This window comes from Phalacrocorax carbo, chromosome 2 (assembly GCF_963921805.1).
Source record: "Phalacrocorax carbo chromosome 2, bPhaCar2.1, whole genome shotgun sequence".
NCBI lineage: Eukaryota > Metazoa > Chordata > Aves > Suliformes > Phalacrocoracidae > Phalacrocorax > Phalacrocorax carbo.
In genome coordinates this window covers 145,862,083-145,882,132 of record NC_087514.1, presented here as the reverse complement: position 1 = coordinate 145,882,132, position 20,050 = coordinate 145,862,083, and the positions used below count along the sequence as shown (strand labels likewise).

Here is a 20,050-nt window from a genome sequence, read left to right as displayed (position 1 = left end):
CAACCACAATAGCAAGCACAGGCTACGAGCATCACTGCTGCAGCTTTCAGTAAAATCAGCAGCATCAGACCAAAAAAAACTTGAACCTAAAAAAATATGCCCAGACATTAGCATCAGAAAGAAAAGATGAGAAAATTAAGCCAAGCAGTAGGTATAAATTTTCATGTATTACAATCAGTGTTTGCACAATACTTCTGAAAATTTCTGACATACCTCATTTTGTTATGTGTAAAAGCTAAAGGCAAGTCTGAAAAGCTCCTTTTTTCTCTACAAGCCAAACATGTCTCATAATTAGAGGCACACAAAGAATGTAAGAATATATTAATTTGCAAATGAGCTTTTTAAATTATTTATTTCAATTTTCTGACTAGCCATAATCTTGTTCGCACATAGTCTTCAAGAAGCAGGAGTAGTCATAGCAGAGAAAACAAAAACAGGTTTTCAGCATAAGATTGTTAGTACAGGGCATTAAGACCAAAGCTAATATCTGTGCCCACTCTGTACCAGCCCTTCGCAGCTCAACCTGTAAATTCATTGCCTCACTGGCAGGCTGTGTGTATGAGCTGAATACATAAGCTCTTCCCCTCATGAAAAAGGAAAAAATATCAAACCTAAGCTCTATATCTGGGAAAAAAAAAAAAAAGGGCAATTAAGAGGAATACATTTCTAACACAGCCCAGTTCTCTGGTTAACTCAAGATTAAGAGGCATGTTTATGAGCAAAACTAAGTCAATATTTTCAACTCATTTTTAATGCAAATCTTAGCTTTACCATTCATAAAATTCAATACATAATTACACAGCTAGACAAATGTCCTTAGAGAAAAGAAGAATAATGAATTCCCTACATTATTATTTATAGCTGTGTTTTTGAGTGAACACAGTGTAACAGGCATCAAGCCAATATTTAAAGGCAAAAAACCAGATTTGCAAAACCTTAAATATTTCAGTAAGCAAGTCCATAGTCTACAGTCTATTTCACAATCTAATCTGCCTTTGCAGTACGTAAAAATCCCAACAACTTAGGCTGCCTCTGTGATTAATCATTAGGATTTAAAATAAAACCTCAACAAAGACAGGGCCAGAAAGGCAACCACAAAATATCTAATGCTATCAGAACATGCAATTTGCTTAAAATAATGTTGCTGGGAAGTGCCATAGTGTTGTCTGCAAAATATTTTGTCTGATCTGTATTTTGAAAAAACCCTTGGGAATAAAATCATTACCATGCATCAGTCAAAATGGCAGCAAGCAGAGATCAGATCCAATTCAGTCTTTCATAGCTAACCCTAAAAACAAGCTGCTTATCACTCCAAAGCTCAAAAAAAGATGATGAAAACTATATAACACAATGTTCTTTAGCTCCCTAAAGACAACTGATTAAAGTCAGTTCGTCAGTTAGGAGCTGATTGGTGTGCAATGATGCTTCTGCTTTCCAAATACACTGCTTAATTGCCAATACAACTTCACAACACAACGGGGGGGGGGGGAAATTCTTCCCTCTCCTGCTACTGAAAAGTCAAGCAGTAGCTGCTGGCAAGTGAAAGGAAGGACAAGTTGTTGTTATTCTTTTAAACTCCAATATCATCACTAATATTCTGGAGGCAAAAGTAAACAAACAATGTTTTGTAACAAACAAATAGAACATGATCCAAAACATTCAACATTCTCCTAAAATATCATAGGTTTTATAGTGTCACAAGTAAAAAATAGAAATAAAGATCTATATCAATAGAAACAATTCACATTACAGAGGAGGTTTAACTGGATTGAAAAGAACTTTTTTTAGATTTGTATTTTATACATAGATAAAAATGCTCTGCTTCGGTTTAACGTTTCCTTTATGTACATTAGAAACAATACTGGATAAGTTGCTCTGCTCTATTTCAGCACTCTGAAAAACAGATTTAAATGGAAAAGATCATTGCGCACAGGGCTGTGCAGAGTGCATTTCATTCTTCTTATTCAACAGCAGGAATTTTCAAGCAGTTTGAATAAAATGTTACTTTGTTCTCTCTCATTCAAATAAAACTAAGTTGGCATTTTTTTTACTACTGTAGCATTTGGTATGCATTGCAGGAAACTTGCCAGGTACATACCGGAGCCAGAAGTGCATATGTCCTTAAGGAAACAGTAAAATGCAGACACCGTAAAGCTTTGTCAATGTAAGTAATAGATATTAATTCCCTCCCTCCTGCAGCAGCTTTAACTTAAATGGCCAGCAGCCCTATGGATTCAAAAGACTGAATCCTACATCCTTGCTCTTGCACAATACCTCCACTGCCTTCTACATGCATAACATTTCTTTAGGACTAGACACATTTGTCTTCTTTTATCCAGCACTAATATATTTCTCTGTTAGTTTCAATCAACACTTATGACAAGAACCTGCACACCTCTTGCAGCTCTCCCAGTTTAAGGACAGGCCAGGTAAATATAATGCAAAAGCACCTTCCAAACATTCTTTCTTCTTTATGAGGAACGTATGCAGACCTTAGTAATAAACGTTCAGGACAATCCCAGGATTCCTTCTTCAGTGCAGAAGGGAGTACTTGCAGAGATGCACATAAAACTTGCAGGGCAAGTTAAGAAGTAAGTGTGAAAGGAGACAGGAAGGTGGCGGGGGGGGGAAGGAAGTCAGGAAAAAAAAAAGGCAGCTATAGGCATCATAAGCATCACTGAAATGAACAGGTTCTGTGTATCGCACATCTAGATCAAAACCACTGCCAAAAAACCCTACAAACCCCTTTCCAAGCAAAAAACTGATCTCCCGATTTTAAGATAGCACTAAAATAAAGTAACAGAAAATAAACGGGTACATCATTGATTCTACTGGGTTTGGATTCATTTGTCCGCTCTGCTTTTGTGCAGCTTTCACCCACCTCAGCAGGCACACCAAATTCTTGGAGTCACTTGTTCTTCTGCAAATAAATGGTTACAGCAAAACAACTATGTTCATTTATACCATGTAAAATATCCTCCAAAAAAAAAAAAAGGAGACAAGCAATGTGTAGCACTAAGAGAAAGGCACAGCAGCTGAGCCAGCAGAAAGCTACTGTACCCGTTCTGTTTAATATCTGGGGCACTGGGAATCCTGGCCATGCTGGTGACAATTCTTCCTTCGTGCAGGAGAAAACCAAGCTGTCCCAGGAGGAGAACCAGAGCAGGAAAGCCTGTTGAAGATGCAGTCCAAGCTCTGAAATAAACCTCTCAGCAGCAACTGTGAAGAGACACTTCTCTCACACATCTGCTACAGCTCGAACAGCTCAGCCTTTACATGACTTACTCAGAATGTTTTGTGATGATTTTCTTTTTTTAACATTTATTTTGGACAATGTCACAAAACATATTTATATGTTAACATCCCTTCATTATCTTCAGTGACAATACCATTTCAAAACTGAGTTTTGCTTCAGAAATCTATTAAATTTCTGATTTTTCACAGAAGCGTATTTCACCTTTCAGTCATTTGTATTGTATCACTTGAGTAACAACTAAATTTAGATTTATTTCAGGGAAATAAATGTGTCTTCTGTAAAAATCTACATTTGAGGTAGTCACACTCTATATCTTTCCCAGGGCTGTAAGGGGAGCATAAACACTTTTAGACTGCAGCTCACCAACCCTGTTTTATATGTCTGTTTTGAGGATTTGAGAAATCATGCCCCACAGTCTACAGAGCCAACCAGATCTCCACTGACTCCAGGAGTCCACCTCAACACCTATATGTAGTTTGATGATCCACCTCCTTAAGCTACATCCTCTTTGCCCTGTTCTCCCTCATGAGAGCAAGAAGAGATACGAGAGACCAGCTTGAGACTTCATTTAGGTAAACAAGAAAGGCAAAGAACTGTGTGCAGCTGGTGTAAAATAAACACTCGTACTCTGCTAAAAATGTTCCAGACTGAATCCAACATCCACGAGCAGCTAAGGAAAACAGCAATACAGATTTCCTTAGAAAGATTCCTTGGAACTGGGAGATCCTGTTGCTGCTCCCAAACAGCACTTGGACCGCTTTTTTTCAGAGTACTTTTCAATAGGACAAAACGTCACAAATAAGTAATTTATTGATCCAGGGTTTCCACTTTCATATTGCCACTGAAAAACTTCTATGATGAATTAATATTTCACGCCTATGTCCAACAGGCACTGAAATGTAATAGGGGCCTGACTTTATGAAATTCATGGCCTATCATAAAACCTGCTAACGTGGTCACAACAGGACAAAGCAGAAGAATTTTGCAAAGAGATGTGTGCTGATACAGCCAATGCAACAGCAGTGGAGACATTAAATGTTTTAAGATGGAGGAACATGCAAGACAAGCCAGCAGAGGAGGAGGCCCGGGGCCTGCTTATGACAAAACCAAAAACTCTGCAATGAAACCTCCCGAATTCGAGAACCCCTCCAAAAAAGACGGCAAAGTATGCATTTGCAAAACCACAGCTTAAATCAGCAGGGCATTAAGAACTGTATTTCAGACTCTGCAGAGGTGCAGTCACTGTGATGCTCTGGGTACCCTTCATGCTCTCCAAGTTACTGCCGACCATAAACACATTGAAACTCACTCTCCTTCCACAAAAGCACAGCTTCAGTAGCACTGTTCTGAAGCCAAAGACCATACTGGGCTCTGGATATCCTTCCCTGGATTTTTTGTCACCTCTGATAGCCAGATTAAGCTGTACCCACACAGGTCTAGAATGCCCATGAGGCTCCACATGGGTCTCCCCCCTCTCAGGGAGAGACATACAGGCACACATCACAGGAGCCTACAGCACCACTCCATCTTCTACAGGCCTTTCAGCATCAATACGATGGGGACAAATGCTGCCAGGGATTTCCCCTCCAACCCATGCCTTAAAATAACACTGGGATGTAGGAGGAAAGCATCTTAGCTAACGCTTCCTTGCACAGCGCTATTTTAAGCAGGAAAACCCTGAGGATTGGTAGGGTTTTGATGCTTTCTCCCAAATGTTACCACTTTAGGCACTCCCATCAGACTCTGCCTCCTCCTCCGGCTTTAATCACCTGACGGCATTAGAGTAACAAAAATAATGAGAACTTCTATACATGGAAATTAATAAGAAACGAAGAAGTATTTTTCTGCCAAGATCAAAACAATAGTAACCAAATATTTTTCATTGAGCCAGCAGAGACTTCTGCTATTTCTCAGGCTACAGTATCATTTTCTGATTTGACAATTTACAAAAAAAAAAAAAAAATTATTTGAACATTAACAACGGCGAGCCATCCAGTATTTTAAAAGCTGGAAAACACATACCTGGCGTACGAAACTGTTAGAGGTAGTGTCAGAAGATGTACTCCCATCTGATCCTTTAAATCGGTTTTTTCTTCTTGCCCCTTTACCGAAAGACTGTAAAAAAAAAGATTAGAGGAACAGCATTAGTTTGTGTTGCACATAAAGCTTTCAGTGCAAGCATCACCAATGTCTCCTAGGCTAGCGGGGATGCAGACAATCAGCTTCACGCCTATTGATAAGCACATATTCAGTAACTGATAGGACAACACGCACAAGTACTCACCAACACAGCTAGGCTTGGCCAACTGAGACCTGAGCGTTTTGGGTTTTTTTTCACATTCAGGTTTGGAGAGGCATTTATAGACTTGTATAGTTGCAGTATTATTCAGGCAAGCCACCACAGTTAAAAAGTACAGTTTGTTTTGCAGCTAGTTTAAATAAACAAGCTAGGAAAGGAGACACTGGAGCAGTCTCCAGTACATTGCAACTACGAGCCAAGTCAGCTGAGGGAATATTAAACAGCAAGAAGTGACCAACAACTTGTTGATTCAGATACAATCTCACAACCGAGGAAAATTTATAGTAATATTTTTTAAATGTTGACGTAAGTAAAAGCAGTATAACAATAAAAAAATCTACTAAACATGTAACTGGAAAAGGGATAATATACAAGTAAAAAGAAAGGCATCATTTTTATCTATTAGGAAATCAGAAAGACATCAGGGAAAGCAATGGTTGACTGAAGAAAAAAATTATTAAACGATGGTTTAGAAACACAGCAAATAGAACAAATAGCTTTTTTTTTTTGGGGGGGGGGGGGGGGGGGGTTGGGCCATATGATGAATATGGACCATCACGAAATATTGTAAAACAAATTTCAAAAAACATGAGGGAGTTTAAAACTATGTTATTTGCAACCACTTATTTTTGTGGTGACCGTAAATCATAGTGTCATGACACCACCTCAGACCCATCCCAGGTTGTCACTCTCAGGTCTAGCAAAATCCTGTAGATTTGTTCTGCACAACTACGTTAAGAAACAGCCCTTCCTATCTAGTCACGTTGCTTAAATTCACCTAAACTTACATCAAAATCATGTCTTGATTACTTCAAACATTATTTTCCTTGAGGTTGATAAATGCAATTTTTTCCCTCACTCATCATGCTGCTGGTAAAGGTCATTTTACTAATCCATCTCTCTGGATCACGTCTCCTGTCTTTATACCTCCCACAGTTCCCTGAAATAAACAGGGTCTTTGTCTTCACTTTCAAGGTCTGCCTTGGCCTATTCCCAATCTTAGCTCTCATCTTGCGTTCAGCACTGAACTTTCCAGTTCCACAATAACTCAGGGGGAGAAAAAAATAAACAACACAAGACCAAAACACCAGCCACCATCACCTACATGCTAAATTTTCAGAGAGTAATTTCATATCCTCCCCCATACTATCTCGCAATCCTCCCAAGAATAAAAATTCTTTTGCAGAAATCTCATTCTTCTCTTTAAAATATAAAACAACACAAAATCCCTCTTGCTGAGAAGGTACTAGTGTGCTGGTATCTCAAAACATTACGCTAATAAATTAGATTATTTATCGGCTATTATTTCGTAGAATTCCAAGTCCATGCATCTGCATCCTGCTGTTGGTTTTGGCCCTAAGCTGCTGTCGGTCCTGGGTTTACGCACGATGAGAAAATTATGATCAGCTTACCGGAGAACGTAGCTGTGCATGTGTCACAACACAACATTCCTGACAATCCAGCCCTGATACAGCAAAGCCTGGGTTAAAACTCTGCTTGGGTGCATAAAGCATGTCCTTCCCTGGGCTTGGGCAATCTTCAGAGCACCCTGCTGAGCTCTGGGGCTGTGTCTCATCAGTTCTCATGGTAGGGAAGGGTGGGCTCCAGCGCAGGCTCAGATGCGTACTTAAAATCTCACACCGGCAGATTTTTAAGATCATTACTTCAAGATCTGAGCTATAGCTCTTAGCAGTAACATATATGGCAAATATGATGGAATATTTTGCAGTCTAAGAGTAATTGAGGAGGACGACCAATAACCACTACTAACTTCAGATCATTTGTCAAATTGACACATCCAGGTAACTTGCTGTCACGAGGTGCATGAGAATGATCTCAGGCTGCATCTGGACCGTTACTGTTGACTCTGGGGAATTTCAGAGCACTGGTTGAAATCTAATATTATACCAATCTTTTAGAAAGAATGACTCAAGTAACAATAGATCTGTCAGCCTGACACTTATTCTCAGCAAAAGCAATTTAATAACTGTTATGTCACTGAACTAACAATGGCTTACAAGAAAGCAATTATTTTCCCCCAAAATACAGATTTATGGGAAAGCTATTTTGCCAAATTCATATGATTTTTACAAAACTGTAAAAAAAACATGTAATAAGTTTCTGAAAGGCACATGAACCAATTCTACACATGTTGGTTAGGGCAGAGCTATATAAAAAAATCAGCATGCTACACATTATGGGGATGAAAATATGACTTTCGGATAAGTCTAGAACTGTAACCCACTACATCACAAAATGTAAAATGAAAATTGAATAAGGAATTACTTTACATGGTTGCATTTCTAAAAGGGATCTTTGATAACAGAAGAACTTTTTGATAATAGAAAGTTCTTCATAGATCTATAAGAATAAAAAGTAGATTGGAACCACTGTTGCCAGCAAATTATTCAAAACATATTCCAGTTACTGTTAGAATAGACAGTTCTATGAGAACCATCTTTTTCCACCCAATATAATACTCCACCTAATATAATACAATATTAAGGTATTTAAAATACATTAAAAGTATCTTTGAAATCAGTAGTCTTCAAATAAAACAACAGCTTTAAATCAAAATTTACATCTTAAAAATGGTTCTTACTGAAGTAAAGGACTGTAGTTACCCACCAACATTCTGACCTTCTTTTCTCCAACTTTTGTGGAAGAATATGGAAATATACTTACAAAAAATAAAGAATTCAAAACATTCACATGGCAGCTCAAGAATATAAAGCATCCACATAAAGATCATGCTACCTAGGCAATTTCATAAATAATGTACAGTATAGTATTTTGTAATCTCCAATGAGATACTAGAAAAAAATGTACACATCATCTCTTTCACAGTAATAGCTTGTATTTGTACCCAGTTTCTACAATATTTATTTTATTTACAGAATCATAGTGTTCAGTTTTATAACACAAAAAGTTACTACAAAGGCAGAAGAGGCACTGTGTCTAGAGTGATGTAGATAAAACAAACAAGAGCGGAATAAAAATGTGTTACTAGCACAGATAAAATGCACACTTCTCTACCTGCATAGCAACATCTAAAATCATTTATTTTGGGCAACATCACATGGCAATTCTGGCTCAAACTAAAACTCACCTTGATTTTTCAGTTCTTTTGTTTGTTTATTTGTGCATAGCAGCATGCACAGTTTTATTCTAGTCTTACATAAGTGAAAACTATTCAGGACTACAAGCTAAATACTAACTTTAAACACAAAAAAACACTTGACATGATGGCAGGCCATGCCTACACAGTGTAGAAAGTCAGTTCTACAGCTGCCTCTGTCCACAGACCAACTCTGAATGAGAGGAAAGGGGGGAAATTTCGGCACGTGGGAAAAGTGGGATTTGATGACTCTTCTGATTATTTTAAAGGATGCTAATCTGGGATTACATTTGTCTTCCAGGCCATTCAAGTTTATTCCCACAGTCAGAAATGCCTGAAACTTTCTTCTAAAAATGAGGTAAGTCTTCCATAAACAAAACAGATACTTATATATTTTAAAAAATTATTAAATCTCTGTCATGTGGAGTTTCATGAATACTCATCCTGTCGTATTCATTATGTTTTGCTTCTTTGAGTCTATTTTTTCCATAAGAACTTAATGTGAGAACAAGACCTTTGTACCAAAAATAAATAAATAAATAAATAAAATCTACCACTTACTTTCAATTCTGGAAAACAAAAACTATTTTTTTATTCCACAATGAACTTAATATGTTGCTGTGATTTTCATATTAAAATTAGATGCCTTATCTGTGTTCTGTGCAGCAGTTGGCTGCAATTAGGTAGCTAAAAATAAAGGGCTGAATCATAACGTGCGGACATCGGCCAGTAAAAGCAGCAACATGGGGCAGTCTTTCTCAACCTATCCAGCAGCTCTACCTAACAGAACAACCACAGGAGACCAAAAGTCTCTGCACCCCAGTATATACGATGCCTAGTGGCAACAACCTCAAAACCCAGCGTAACTGGCTGCCTATGGCATTCCATGATTTGCCCCAGCTAATTCTAATACAACCGCCTCCAGCACTGCAAACAAGCCTGTTTTTATATAAAACGTTTGCTGACAGGAACATTCTCACCGGATTCAGCAGAACATCTTACCTTTATCCATAACTTTATTTGTGTAAGTGTTTACAAGATCAAAACTGTAGATTGGTTTCTTAGTCAGAAGCGTGAAGCTCTTTTAAAATTGCCAGAGTTGCCAGAGATGAGAAATATAACACACACATGTTCTGCAGCTTCTTAAAATACCTGGCAGACAATGTGAATCCTTAAAAAAACCCAAAGCAAGCCCTTCCAAAGTAATCTCGTAAAAAACATTTCATCAACAAAGTCTTAATAAAGCAAAGACAGACTCTTGCTTTCCAACTCTGCCGTGAAAGTACATTGTGCAACCTTTATTCAGCCCATCTAATCAAACAAAATATGGGAATCATATGAAACATTAGAGGCCTGCATAGCAGTTTCCTGATAATTAACAGTTTCGTATACAATTACTCATTATTGCAAACAGATGAGATCAATGTTGCTCAGTAAAACCCTTTAATTTTAATGAGGTTCTGCCTCAACACATGAAAAGCATGCACCCATAAGATTTAATCCTCTAAAACACGACAAGCAGAAGGCATGGTTTTTCCCTGTAGGCAAAATACTATCATCTGGAAGAGGGAATATAAAACATTTAAAATTACCAACTATCTACAACCAGGGAACAGATCTTCAGTAAAAGTCTTAAAAAGCCGTTCACCAGTAACCGCTCCAATGGTATTTTACATCAAAGCAGAGAAAAGCAGTAGACATAGGGTTGAGTCTGAACCTTTACTAATTATAATGAGTAAGACAGCACCCCTCATTGAGACTGAGAGCATGGGTAGTGGCAAATGTAAACCTGTGAAAACTATCCTACTAGTCTCATTCAAAGAATAAAGGAAAGGTGCAGAAGATTTAGGCAGCAGAGTCACTGATGTGGAGTCAGGTCTCGAAACAGAAATAATAATGCAAAAAAGGAACTGGAGAGAACAAAACCAGAAGATAAAACTTCGGAGATGGAATGAGACTTCACCATCCCAGATGAACAAATGACCAATCACAAGGATCAAAAGAATACATAAAGGTAAAGGAAATTAGTGACCCCCTGAAGGATTAGAGAATTGCTAGAAGCATCAGAAATGAGAGAGTGCATAAGCATTTTTCCTTCCCATATAAAAGCTTTAAAAGATATTTTAAAATGCCCTTGTCCCAGGCATGCCAAGGCAGTGCAGAACATACACATCCAGCTCCATCCACCTCTTGGAAAAACAAGTAATTGACACTTTAATCAACTCCTTACAACAAGGCAACAGAACCTTCCTGTAGGTCAGATCTTCTCAGCCCTCAATGGTCAATATCCAGGCTTGCCACAACTCAAAAACGATACCCTCCAGCTACCAGTGGATGCCTCCAGCAAAAGCTACATAACTGTAAACCCCAACACCCGCACTCAAACAACACAAACTGTGTGTCTTTAGATATAAAGGGTCAGCTACAGAAAGAGACATCAATATTTCTGATCTCTGCAGCACAAACCACATTAATCTCATAACTGAGGGGTGGACAGCCATCTGACAGTACAGCCAAGGGGCTGGAAGATGTACGTAGACCTTGGTGACGAGCTTCCCAGCACTTCACAGCTCCATTCGACAATGGGAGTGGGGCGATGGGCCAATATTGATATAGCAATATATCCTCTCGGTCTCCGGGCCAGGATTCCAGGTCACCCTATATGATTAACACCAGTGCAGCCCTGTGACATAGCTTCAGTGAAGAAGTTGCCCAAGAAGCACAGACTCATGTCTCTACCCATAGCAGAGAAGAATCCCAAGGTTAGGTCTCAAAACCCAGATTTCTTCAAACAAACACCATTTGCTATTGGGATGCAATTCAGAAAAGACAAGACTTCCCTTCAGAATCCTGTCAAAGTGAGGATCTCCACATGCAGTGATCGAGTTCACACAAGCTACGATGATGAGTCTGCTAAGTCCGTTCCACAGTTGTTTTGGAAAATCTTCCACCTACACCAAAAAGATCCATCCAAACAACAAAACCCAACCCACAAATAATTTATTTATCCAAACTTGCATACATAATCCAAAAATAAGTATTTGACAGATGCTCCATTTTTCCCACCAAAAAAATAAAGCCCATTTCTGCTCAGAAATCTGTAACAGGCTTAAATCTTTGATGTTCTCTTCTGCTGGCCTGTGACAAAGCCTTGCCAGTACTGCAGCCAGAAATAGCCCAATTCTCACCAGTCCCTACACTTCTAAGCCATACCCCAGTGACTTCGCCCTGGCCTCAGACCAGGTCACCTGGTAGTTTCCACCCGCCAGACAAGAAGTAGGAGGCTTGGCCCGCTCTCCTCCTCTCCAGCGGCTTGGGAACCCACCTTGGTGCAAATCTGCTGGACATCTCCCCCATAACACCAGTGATAAAATGCCTGCTCTTAACTCAGTGAAACAGGAGCACACAACAGCAGTAGGTGTTGAAGCTCATGCCCAAACCCCACTGTGCCTCCTGCAGCCTTTTAAGATTGACAACTACAGTTGTAGGCCACGTGCCTGCTCCTCCCCACCTGCTCTACGTTGATTTCTCTTACACAAACAAACAGAAAAAGAGATCTGACTCTATGACAGAAAGATATTTGCAGGGAACAACAGCCATATATGGGGAAGCTTCCGTCTGGTAAGGGTCTGCTGCTCTGCCGACACAGACCACAGCAAGCCCTTGGAGGGCAGAAAGGCTGATTTTGGTTCCTTTGTGTTTTTTGAGTCTCCTCTATCCCAGCACAGAAAAGAACTGAGTAAAAGAAGCAGAAGAAAAGTAACTGAGAGTCCAGAGAAGCCAGCCTTGGAAGAGTACAGGAACTTTTCATCCGTAACAGTTTGTAATTCTAAACCTAGAGACAAAACAAGACAAAAACAGAGGTTGTCCCTAGAAGATGGTTACCAGATACTCAAATAAGTTATGACTGAAACTGCTAAATTGTTTCAGAGGGATTTTACACTCTAGGAAAATGTTAAATACAATGATTATAAACCTGATGATTATAATGCTGATGATGTGTAACACCCAAGTGGCAAATAAATGTCTCTGGAAGAGATGAGCATGCAAGATCACCTATTACTGATAGGGTTCAGGACAATGAAAAATAAACCCAAAGAGCAGAGAAGAACCACCAGAAAAGTAACAGTCCTTTAGCAAAGGACTATTAAAATTAATTTTTGTCAGTAAGGAGTGAAACACTGAAAGGCGGTTACCACATCAGGAGTGAAAATATTACCTCTTGCTGAGGACCATGAGAAAGTCCAATGAATGGAGTTTGATTTTATCTCTTCTTCATTTGTATATACTCCATTGAGCTGCTGCCACATTGGATCTGGCTTCTAGGGATGCTGCCAGCAGAGAGTAAAACCTTCCATGCCGCTACAATGAATGGTTATTGTTATTATTTAAGTAAGCAAAGGCATATAAATTTTTTTTGTTTATTGCTTACAAAGTATTCTTGCAAGTCAGTACTGGGAAATACGCTGTTGCAAAATGTTTATTAGAATAGGTAAACACGGTATGTATTGTGATAAATCAGCTCAGCTGAAACAGAGCAGCAGAGGGCAGTGTGATTAATCTGCTGAGAGTAAATCTCTGGCTATTCTTTCCATTCCTCGTTACCACAAGACAGGCAGCGAGGGGATGGTGCTATGCAACTGCAAAGATAGCTGAAGATCCAGGAAGGACAAGAGACAGCATTAGGGCCAAATAACTAAGCTGATATTCTGAAGTCACCACATGCACATTACTCTAAAATTCACGTTAACCTCAATCGCAGCCAATACAGAAGGAAAACTGAACAAGCCTGTCCCTAACGCCATGCCTGCAGTTTACCCTCAGCAATGCAACCCAACCAGCTGGAGCCAAGCCCTCCCTAGATGATGAAGGCTTTAGACTTGGAAGCATGTAACAGTATCAGGGCACAGAGTAAATCTAAATGCAAGTGAAAGAGCTGAAGAAAACAATCAAGAAGAGAACTGTTTTCCTTTTAAAATGTGTCAGGTTGTTAGGACCTACACTGACAGATGATGCATAAGAAGACACGACAAAGAACAGGAGGAAAATAATAATGGGGAACAGGGAAGAATTCATCCAGTGTAAGACACCTTCTCCCTCCACAAGGTAGTCTGTAGTTGCTTGATACAAGGTTTCATTATATTTTCTTTGAAACATCTCATATAATTTACTGATCTGATTTGCTATGACTGTTCTTATGACACAACACAGGAAGCTTTATGATGAGAAAATAGCAATAGAAATTGAATCTAATGACTTCTGGGGACTGAGGGACTTTGAAGTAGGATCAGAAAAAAATTACATGGGAGGAAGGGAAAAGAGAAGAAGAGAGGCCAGGAGTTACCATGAAAGGCATTAATATGGTATGCTATAATACATTATAAACAAATCAGCATAGCATCTGAGTTAATTAAAATTATTAAATTGAATATTCCACTAATTCAACTTCCTAGAATGATGGGGTTCTTGAAATAAAGAAATAAAAAGAGGACTGGAGTTGATTTTTTAAAAAACAGGTACTGATGACCAAACACTGATGCATTTGAACAGAGTTTGCTTGTTTTACAATTTCAGAAAATCAGGTGCTGATTTTATTACAAAAGGGCCCCACCCAAAGTACCACTTTGCATTGACATATACCTGGACCTTGTGAATAACTCCACAGTGTGACTGTTAGCATGGGCACTCATCTGGATAAAACTAGACATCTGAAACTGTACCAAAACCCGATCAGGACTAGGATCACAGTAAGTACCTAGAACTATTTTTTTACAGTAATACGGACATAAAAGCCACAGAATTTTAGGTAATACAGAAAAACGCACCAGTACCTTGTCCCCATTGCAAAGAACTTCCCAGGGAGAGTTCAGTATAACTGTCACGATCAACACCGAAAGGGATTTTATTTTGGTTGCGGATCTTGTTAGGAAAATGCATTATGAAAATAACTAGAGGCTGCCTAGGAATATTTAACACACTTAACTACTTTTTAAGTGTAATTGCTTCCAGAGTGTTAACTACATACACTCCTCTGCCAAGTGGTGAAAAGTTTGGCCAAAATCGATGGACAGGCACAATCCAAGGTATCGACCATGATGTACAGCCAGCTTAAAAGAAATTCTCAGCTTTGCAAAAGTAAAATTCTTGGATAAGAGAAATGTTGAAGCTTGCTACAACCCTACAAAAGCTCTTCAACTATATTTCACTAAATCATAATTCCCAGAAGTAGCACTTCAGAGAGAGTACTTTTAGGAGTGATATCACTCCATAAGCTCGAATGTTGGGGTTTTTTTTTCCTGACGCATTACTTGGCATGAAATGTTTCTAGGACTGATACTCAAGTACCTTAGTGAAAAAGATAGCGGTGGGCATAACTGAAGTACCTGTAGGCAATCTACTTGATGATTCACATGTTCTCATTAAGCCTTTCCTTCTCACCGTGAGTATGTACTAAAGCAGCAAGATCTTACAATATTGATTTTTTTTTTTGAAATCGTGTTAATGGAGCAAAAATTCAAATCAGAATAGTTGTCTCTCAGTGCAGTGCGTGCTAAGGAATTAACTAACATTATTATTCAGACAAAGGGCTCTTTTGCTTCCACGATCTTATTTCCTCTACACCAAAGGTCTATGTTCAACTAGAATATGTATATAAGGAGAAGAGATGATTCTCCTTTTGGCAAACGGTTTTGGTTCTGAAAACTGAAAAATATTCCCTGAACTAAAAAGCTGCATTATTACTATCTTTAAAAGTGGATCTTTTGGGCTGTGAGTGTTCAGAAACCAATTCTATAAACCAGAACATAAGTACTTTACCTGAAACATAAATAAGGCGGGTGTTGACAACCTATCCTTCCTCTCTAAACTGAGGTTCTTTATGCCTAGTTAAAAGGAGGGGTGAAAATCAATTTTATGATCAGTATTTGACATTTGTCCACAGCAAAGAGACACCATATGATTTGACAGTTGCCGATTCTGTGCTTAGGGCTGAAGAGATATAAAAAGGGGGGGATTTGTAGGTCAGAAATTAGTTCCCTTGCCACTGCTTCTGGAGAAGCTGGCAAAGCATATGGGCCTACTGAAATGTCTGTTCTGCACTTGGAGGCTGCAGTCAAATTCACATTCAGAGAGACACTTTCTTAGCTTAACCTAGTCTCTGTTTCAGTGCCCGGATTTTGTTCTTCTGTCATTTGGTCCCCATAAGTAAAGATCAATTAGCGAGTCTTTGGACAGACTGACAGCATTTTCCTCTGGCAGTCAAGCACTTCTGTGCTGAAACTGGACCACCTTCCCAAAGAAAATAAAGCATCAGAGATACCTTTGGCAGCAGAAATAAAAACTGCCACCCCCAAAAGGAAAAAAAACCTCTGTCCTAACAAGAACAAGCATGTTTGTAATTTAAAACGCATGCAATCAGTTTTTACCACCCTTTAACTGGGTTTAAAAATAGCTCTGTAAGTCTTTGTAGCCAACTACTGCAAACTCGAAGATATTATGCAACATTAATATATTAAACAGGAACCACCTTTCAAAACATAAAATCTTTACCAAGTGTACAAACATCCATACCCTGCCTGCCTCTCTTCATCCATCCACCTGAACAAGTTGTTAAAATTTCAGAGATGACTGCACATGGATCGAGTTGTTAAAATTTCAGAGATGACTGTACAGCCACCTTCTGCACGGTAATCGAGCAGCTTAAATCTGCAGCGTGCTCAACACCTTCAGCCTCCCCAAAAATCCTGCTCAAGAACCAGCGTGAATCGCCTTCCCCCATCAGCACGGACTCCACAACCAGCGGGTGTAACAGATGAGGAAGGTTTCAGCAGTGCGTGGTAAGCACCAGGTACAGATACAACCGGTTACTGGAGCAGGGGAAAATAGCCGTAACCTGTGAGTAATACACGCACGGAAAAGCACCTTAATAGCAACGTATTCTTGTATATCCACCCTCCAGATAACTGAATCACGCAGAATGGTAGGGGTTGGAAGGGACCTCTGGAGGTCCGCAAGGTTCTTTTGACTTAGGAAGCTCCTATGCCACAGGGCATCCCAGTGTGCGTGTTAATCAAGCGGCGTTCGGGGACCGCGGCGAGGGGGAGGACAGGGGTTTCAGGCGTTTTGGGAGAGCCGTCAAACTTTTCTGACAGCGGGGAGCCGGAGTTGACGGACACGGAGCTCCGGCAGCCCGGTCGCTCCCCCCCTCCGCCCTCTCCGAGCCGCGGGGCGAAGCCCTCCGCGCCCGGCCGGCCCCGCCGCCCGGCACCCCGCTCCCCGCCGCGGCCCCGGGCCGCCGGCCGAGCCCCGCCGCCCCCGCGGTACCTGCGCTGCCGCCGCGGCGGGCAGGGGGTTGTCCAGCAGCTCCATCTGCACCTCCTGCGCCGGGCTGGGAGGCGATTTGGACATGTCGCTCTGGACCATTGGCGAGGAGAGCGGGCGGCCGGGCACCGCGCCCCTCGGCGGGGCAGAGCCGCGCCGAGCCGCGCCGAGCCGCGCCGAGCCTAGGCGGGGCGGCGGGGCGCCCCTCAGCGCCCGGCCATGCCGGGGAGGGGGCGGCGGTGCGGGGCGGTGCGGCGCGGCCCTGCCTGCTGCCGGCGGGGAGCGCGGGGCGCAGCGCGGCGCCGGGGGACGGGGCACCGCGGTGGGAGGGCAGGGGGCGGTGCGTGGGGAAGAGGGAAAGTGACAACGAGCATCGCCCTCCCGGCAGCTACCGAGCGGCGGGGAGCGCGGGGCGGCGCCTGCCTCCCCGCCGGGCGCCGCGGGGCGGGCGGGGGCGCCGGGCTGCGCCGCCGCGCCGCGGGGGGGCGGGGGGGGGGGCAAGAAAGTTTGCGGGGGCTGGGGGGGCTGGGTGTGCGGGTCGGGGTCAGGCCGGGCCTTGTCCCGCCGCTCGGCCGGGCCGCGGGAGGGTGGGCCGGCCGGTGGGTGTGCGCTGGGGTGGGTCAGCCCCGGCGCGGCCCTGGCCGTGGCGGTGGCCGAGGGCGGGAGGGGTCGTTCCCGTCAGCCGCCCGTAAGTCACTTGCAAACGATGCTTCCCGCTCTTCAGGGAACTCCGTGGCTGGTGGGGCGCCGGTTCGCGGGCGCGGCGCGGGTGGGCGCCGTGGGAGAGGCGCGCCGCTGCCAGCGCCCCCCGCCCCGGAGGCCAGCGCCCCCCGCCCCGGAGGCCAGCGCCCCCCGCCCGGCCAGGTACGGGCGAGAGCTGGGGGCAGGGCGCACCCCTCCCTCAGCCCTGCCGCACGGCAACGCGTGTCGCAACCCGCATGGAAGCCCGAGTCGTGGGGTATGGCTGGGTTTGTGACCAAACCTGCGCTTTCCAAAGAGAAAGTTCCCTAGGTCTGTCTTGTCGGTACGGTTTCTTCCTGTACTACCTGGGAGCACGTATCAACGAGGGATGAATACTTCCCAGCCCGCAGGTGAGATGAAGCCCGCTGCCTAATTTTATCTAACCTATTGCAGCACAGTTTGAAGCGTGTTACCAGGTACCCCACAGGAGGCTTTTGAAAGACCTGTTCAAAACCTGACCCCGCAAAATCACCTTCCATCCTGAGATGATCTATTGTTCATTTCTCAGAAACGAAACCCAACTTTTAGACTGTCCCAAAAGAGACTAAACCCTCTGACCACATAAGCACATAATGGACTGCTACTTGTAGTCAAAGATTTTGTAGAGGACAGCTTGTTACCTCTTGCCATCATCTTTGGATTGGACCTAGCTGCGCTCCAAGCAGCACGAGAGCGAACCTGGTGTGATTGTTTGTGAAACCTCTTATCAGTTGGTTGTAAGCGGTGAAAAAGCAGTACAGAAGCTCTGAGAGGCCTAACGTCATATAATTAAAAACACAACCATTACTAAGAGCATTATAATAGCCACGTGCAGGAAGAGAAGCCAGAGAACAAAAAACAGCACAAAAGCCAGTTCAGCTTCAAGAAGTACTTTCAAGGTTTCTTCCAGTTGTGTGGTTGATTTATCTCATTTTTAAAATAATGGTTAATAAATTTCCTCTCTGAATTAGCTTACCCTTACGGATTTTCTGATATGAATAGCAAAAATATCCTGCAGGAATTACCTGGTTTTTGTGAAGGAATTGGCTTTCCCTGCAAGTTGAAGTGCTCCAAGGTTTGAAGGAGCTTGAGAACTTTCACTTGTCTAAGAAGTTTCACATTTCATTTTGAAAACCTATTATAGTATTTCTCAAAAATAATTTGCAGAATTTTATCTAAATTGTTGTCTACGGCAAAACAGAACCTTAATTGTAAGTGAAAAAAAAAGTCATTTATGTGCTTACCCTTCATTCAAACTGTTCAATAGAGATGCTGAATAATCTTGAACCTATAAAGGTGCTGGAGCCCAGACTGCTTTCACGTATTCTCTTACTGGCTATAACCAGAAAGATATTTTCTCTTTACACATTTGTTGGGAAGAATGCATACTTCACCATCTAATATAGGCCTTGAAGCAGTTACTTCTTTGTCACTTCCAAATTACATTGTTTTCATGGAATTACTTTTTGTGACCATCATAATAGTTAAGGAAGGATTAATTCTTTAATTATATTTAATATAATTTTTATATACTATATGTGATGCAATTCATAATTGATAAAATGATCATAAAGATTTTTAAAATAACCTAAACACACTATTCCTGTTAATGATTGCGAAGTGGGGTGTTGTTATCAAAAGACATAGGCTTTGTCTTCTAACAACTTTATAGCTTTGGAATCATTTATCCTTCTGTTTCAAATTATTCTCTGTAAAAGGCACTTGATGCACCCTGATACAATTTACTTGGTAAATTTTCAGGCATCCGTCAGAGATCGCCTGTTCTGTCTCATGCAGAGAAGGCAGCGGAAGTTATTTAATCATGTAACAGTGGTCCTTCCTATTGCCCCCTGAATTTTTCACTTTGTAAAGAGTATATAAATAACATAATATTTTTTTTTTCGAGTATACCATTCTTCTTTAAGTGTAGTAGAGACCATTTTGGAAGCATTACAGTTTCTAAAACCATAAATTGTGTATCTGTGTTGAAAGGGTATTTCTACTCCCTCATAAATTACAGCTTGAATATATCAAACGAAGGTCATTTTTTGTTTGCTAAGTCTTATATCTTTTATGATTACTTTGTCATCTTTTCTTCCCGTCATAAAAAGATAAAGGTAATGATTTTGCTTGTTTATATACACATGTAAAAGGGCTGTAGAAAGCAGGGACTCAGGAACAAATTTTTTAAGGCACGAATAAACAAAAGGGAACTCACTGACTTTAAAAAAACCCAGTTAAATATAAATAGTTGTGTTGTACAGTTTTCCCTAAAAAATACCCACAACAACTTCACACACACACGCAAATCACCTCCAAATTTCTAGAAAGTTTATTT

General features: G+C 41.4%; 1 protein-coding gene across 5 annotated transcripts in view; it reads right to left on the bottom strand.

Moving 5' to 3' along the window:
* Positions 1–17,313, bottom strand: part of CACNB2 (calcium voltage-gated channel auxiliary subunit beta 2) — a 257,848-nt gene extending 240,535 nt beyond the window's left edge. For 2 of the 5 annotated variants that reach the window (XM_064444736.1, XM_064444737.1), the window contains exons 1-2: positions 16,996–17,299; positions 5,279–5,371 (exon numbers count right to left, since the gene is read on the bottom strand). In XM_064444736.1, coding sequence (XP_064300806.1) covers positions 5,279–5,371; positions 16,996–17,094 — 192 coding nt within the window. In that variant the 5' untranslated portion in view covers positions 17,095–17,299. Of the gene's footprint in view, positions 1–5,278; positions 5,372–16,995 lie in introns of all 5 variants that reach the window. The other 3 variants (XM_064444746.1, XM_064444738.1, XM_064444739.1) reach the window with 3 other exon arrangements.
* Positions 17,314–20,050: the final 2,737 nt, after the last annotated feature.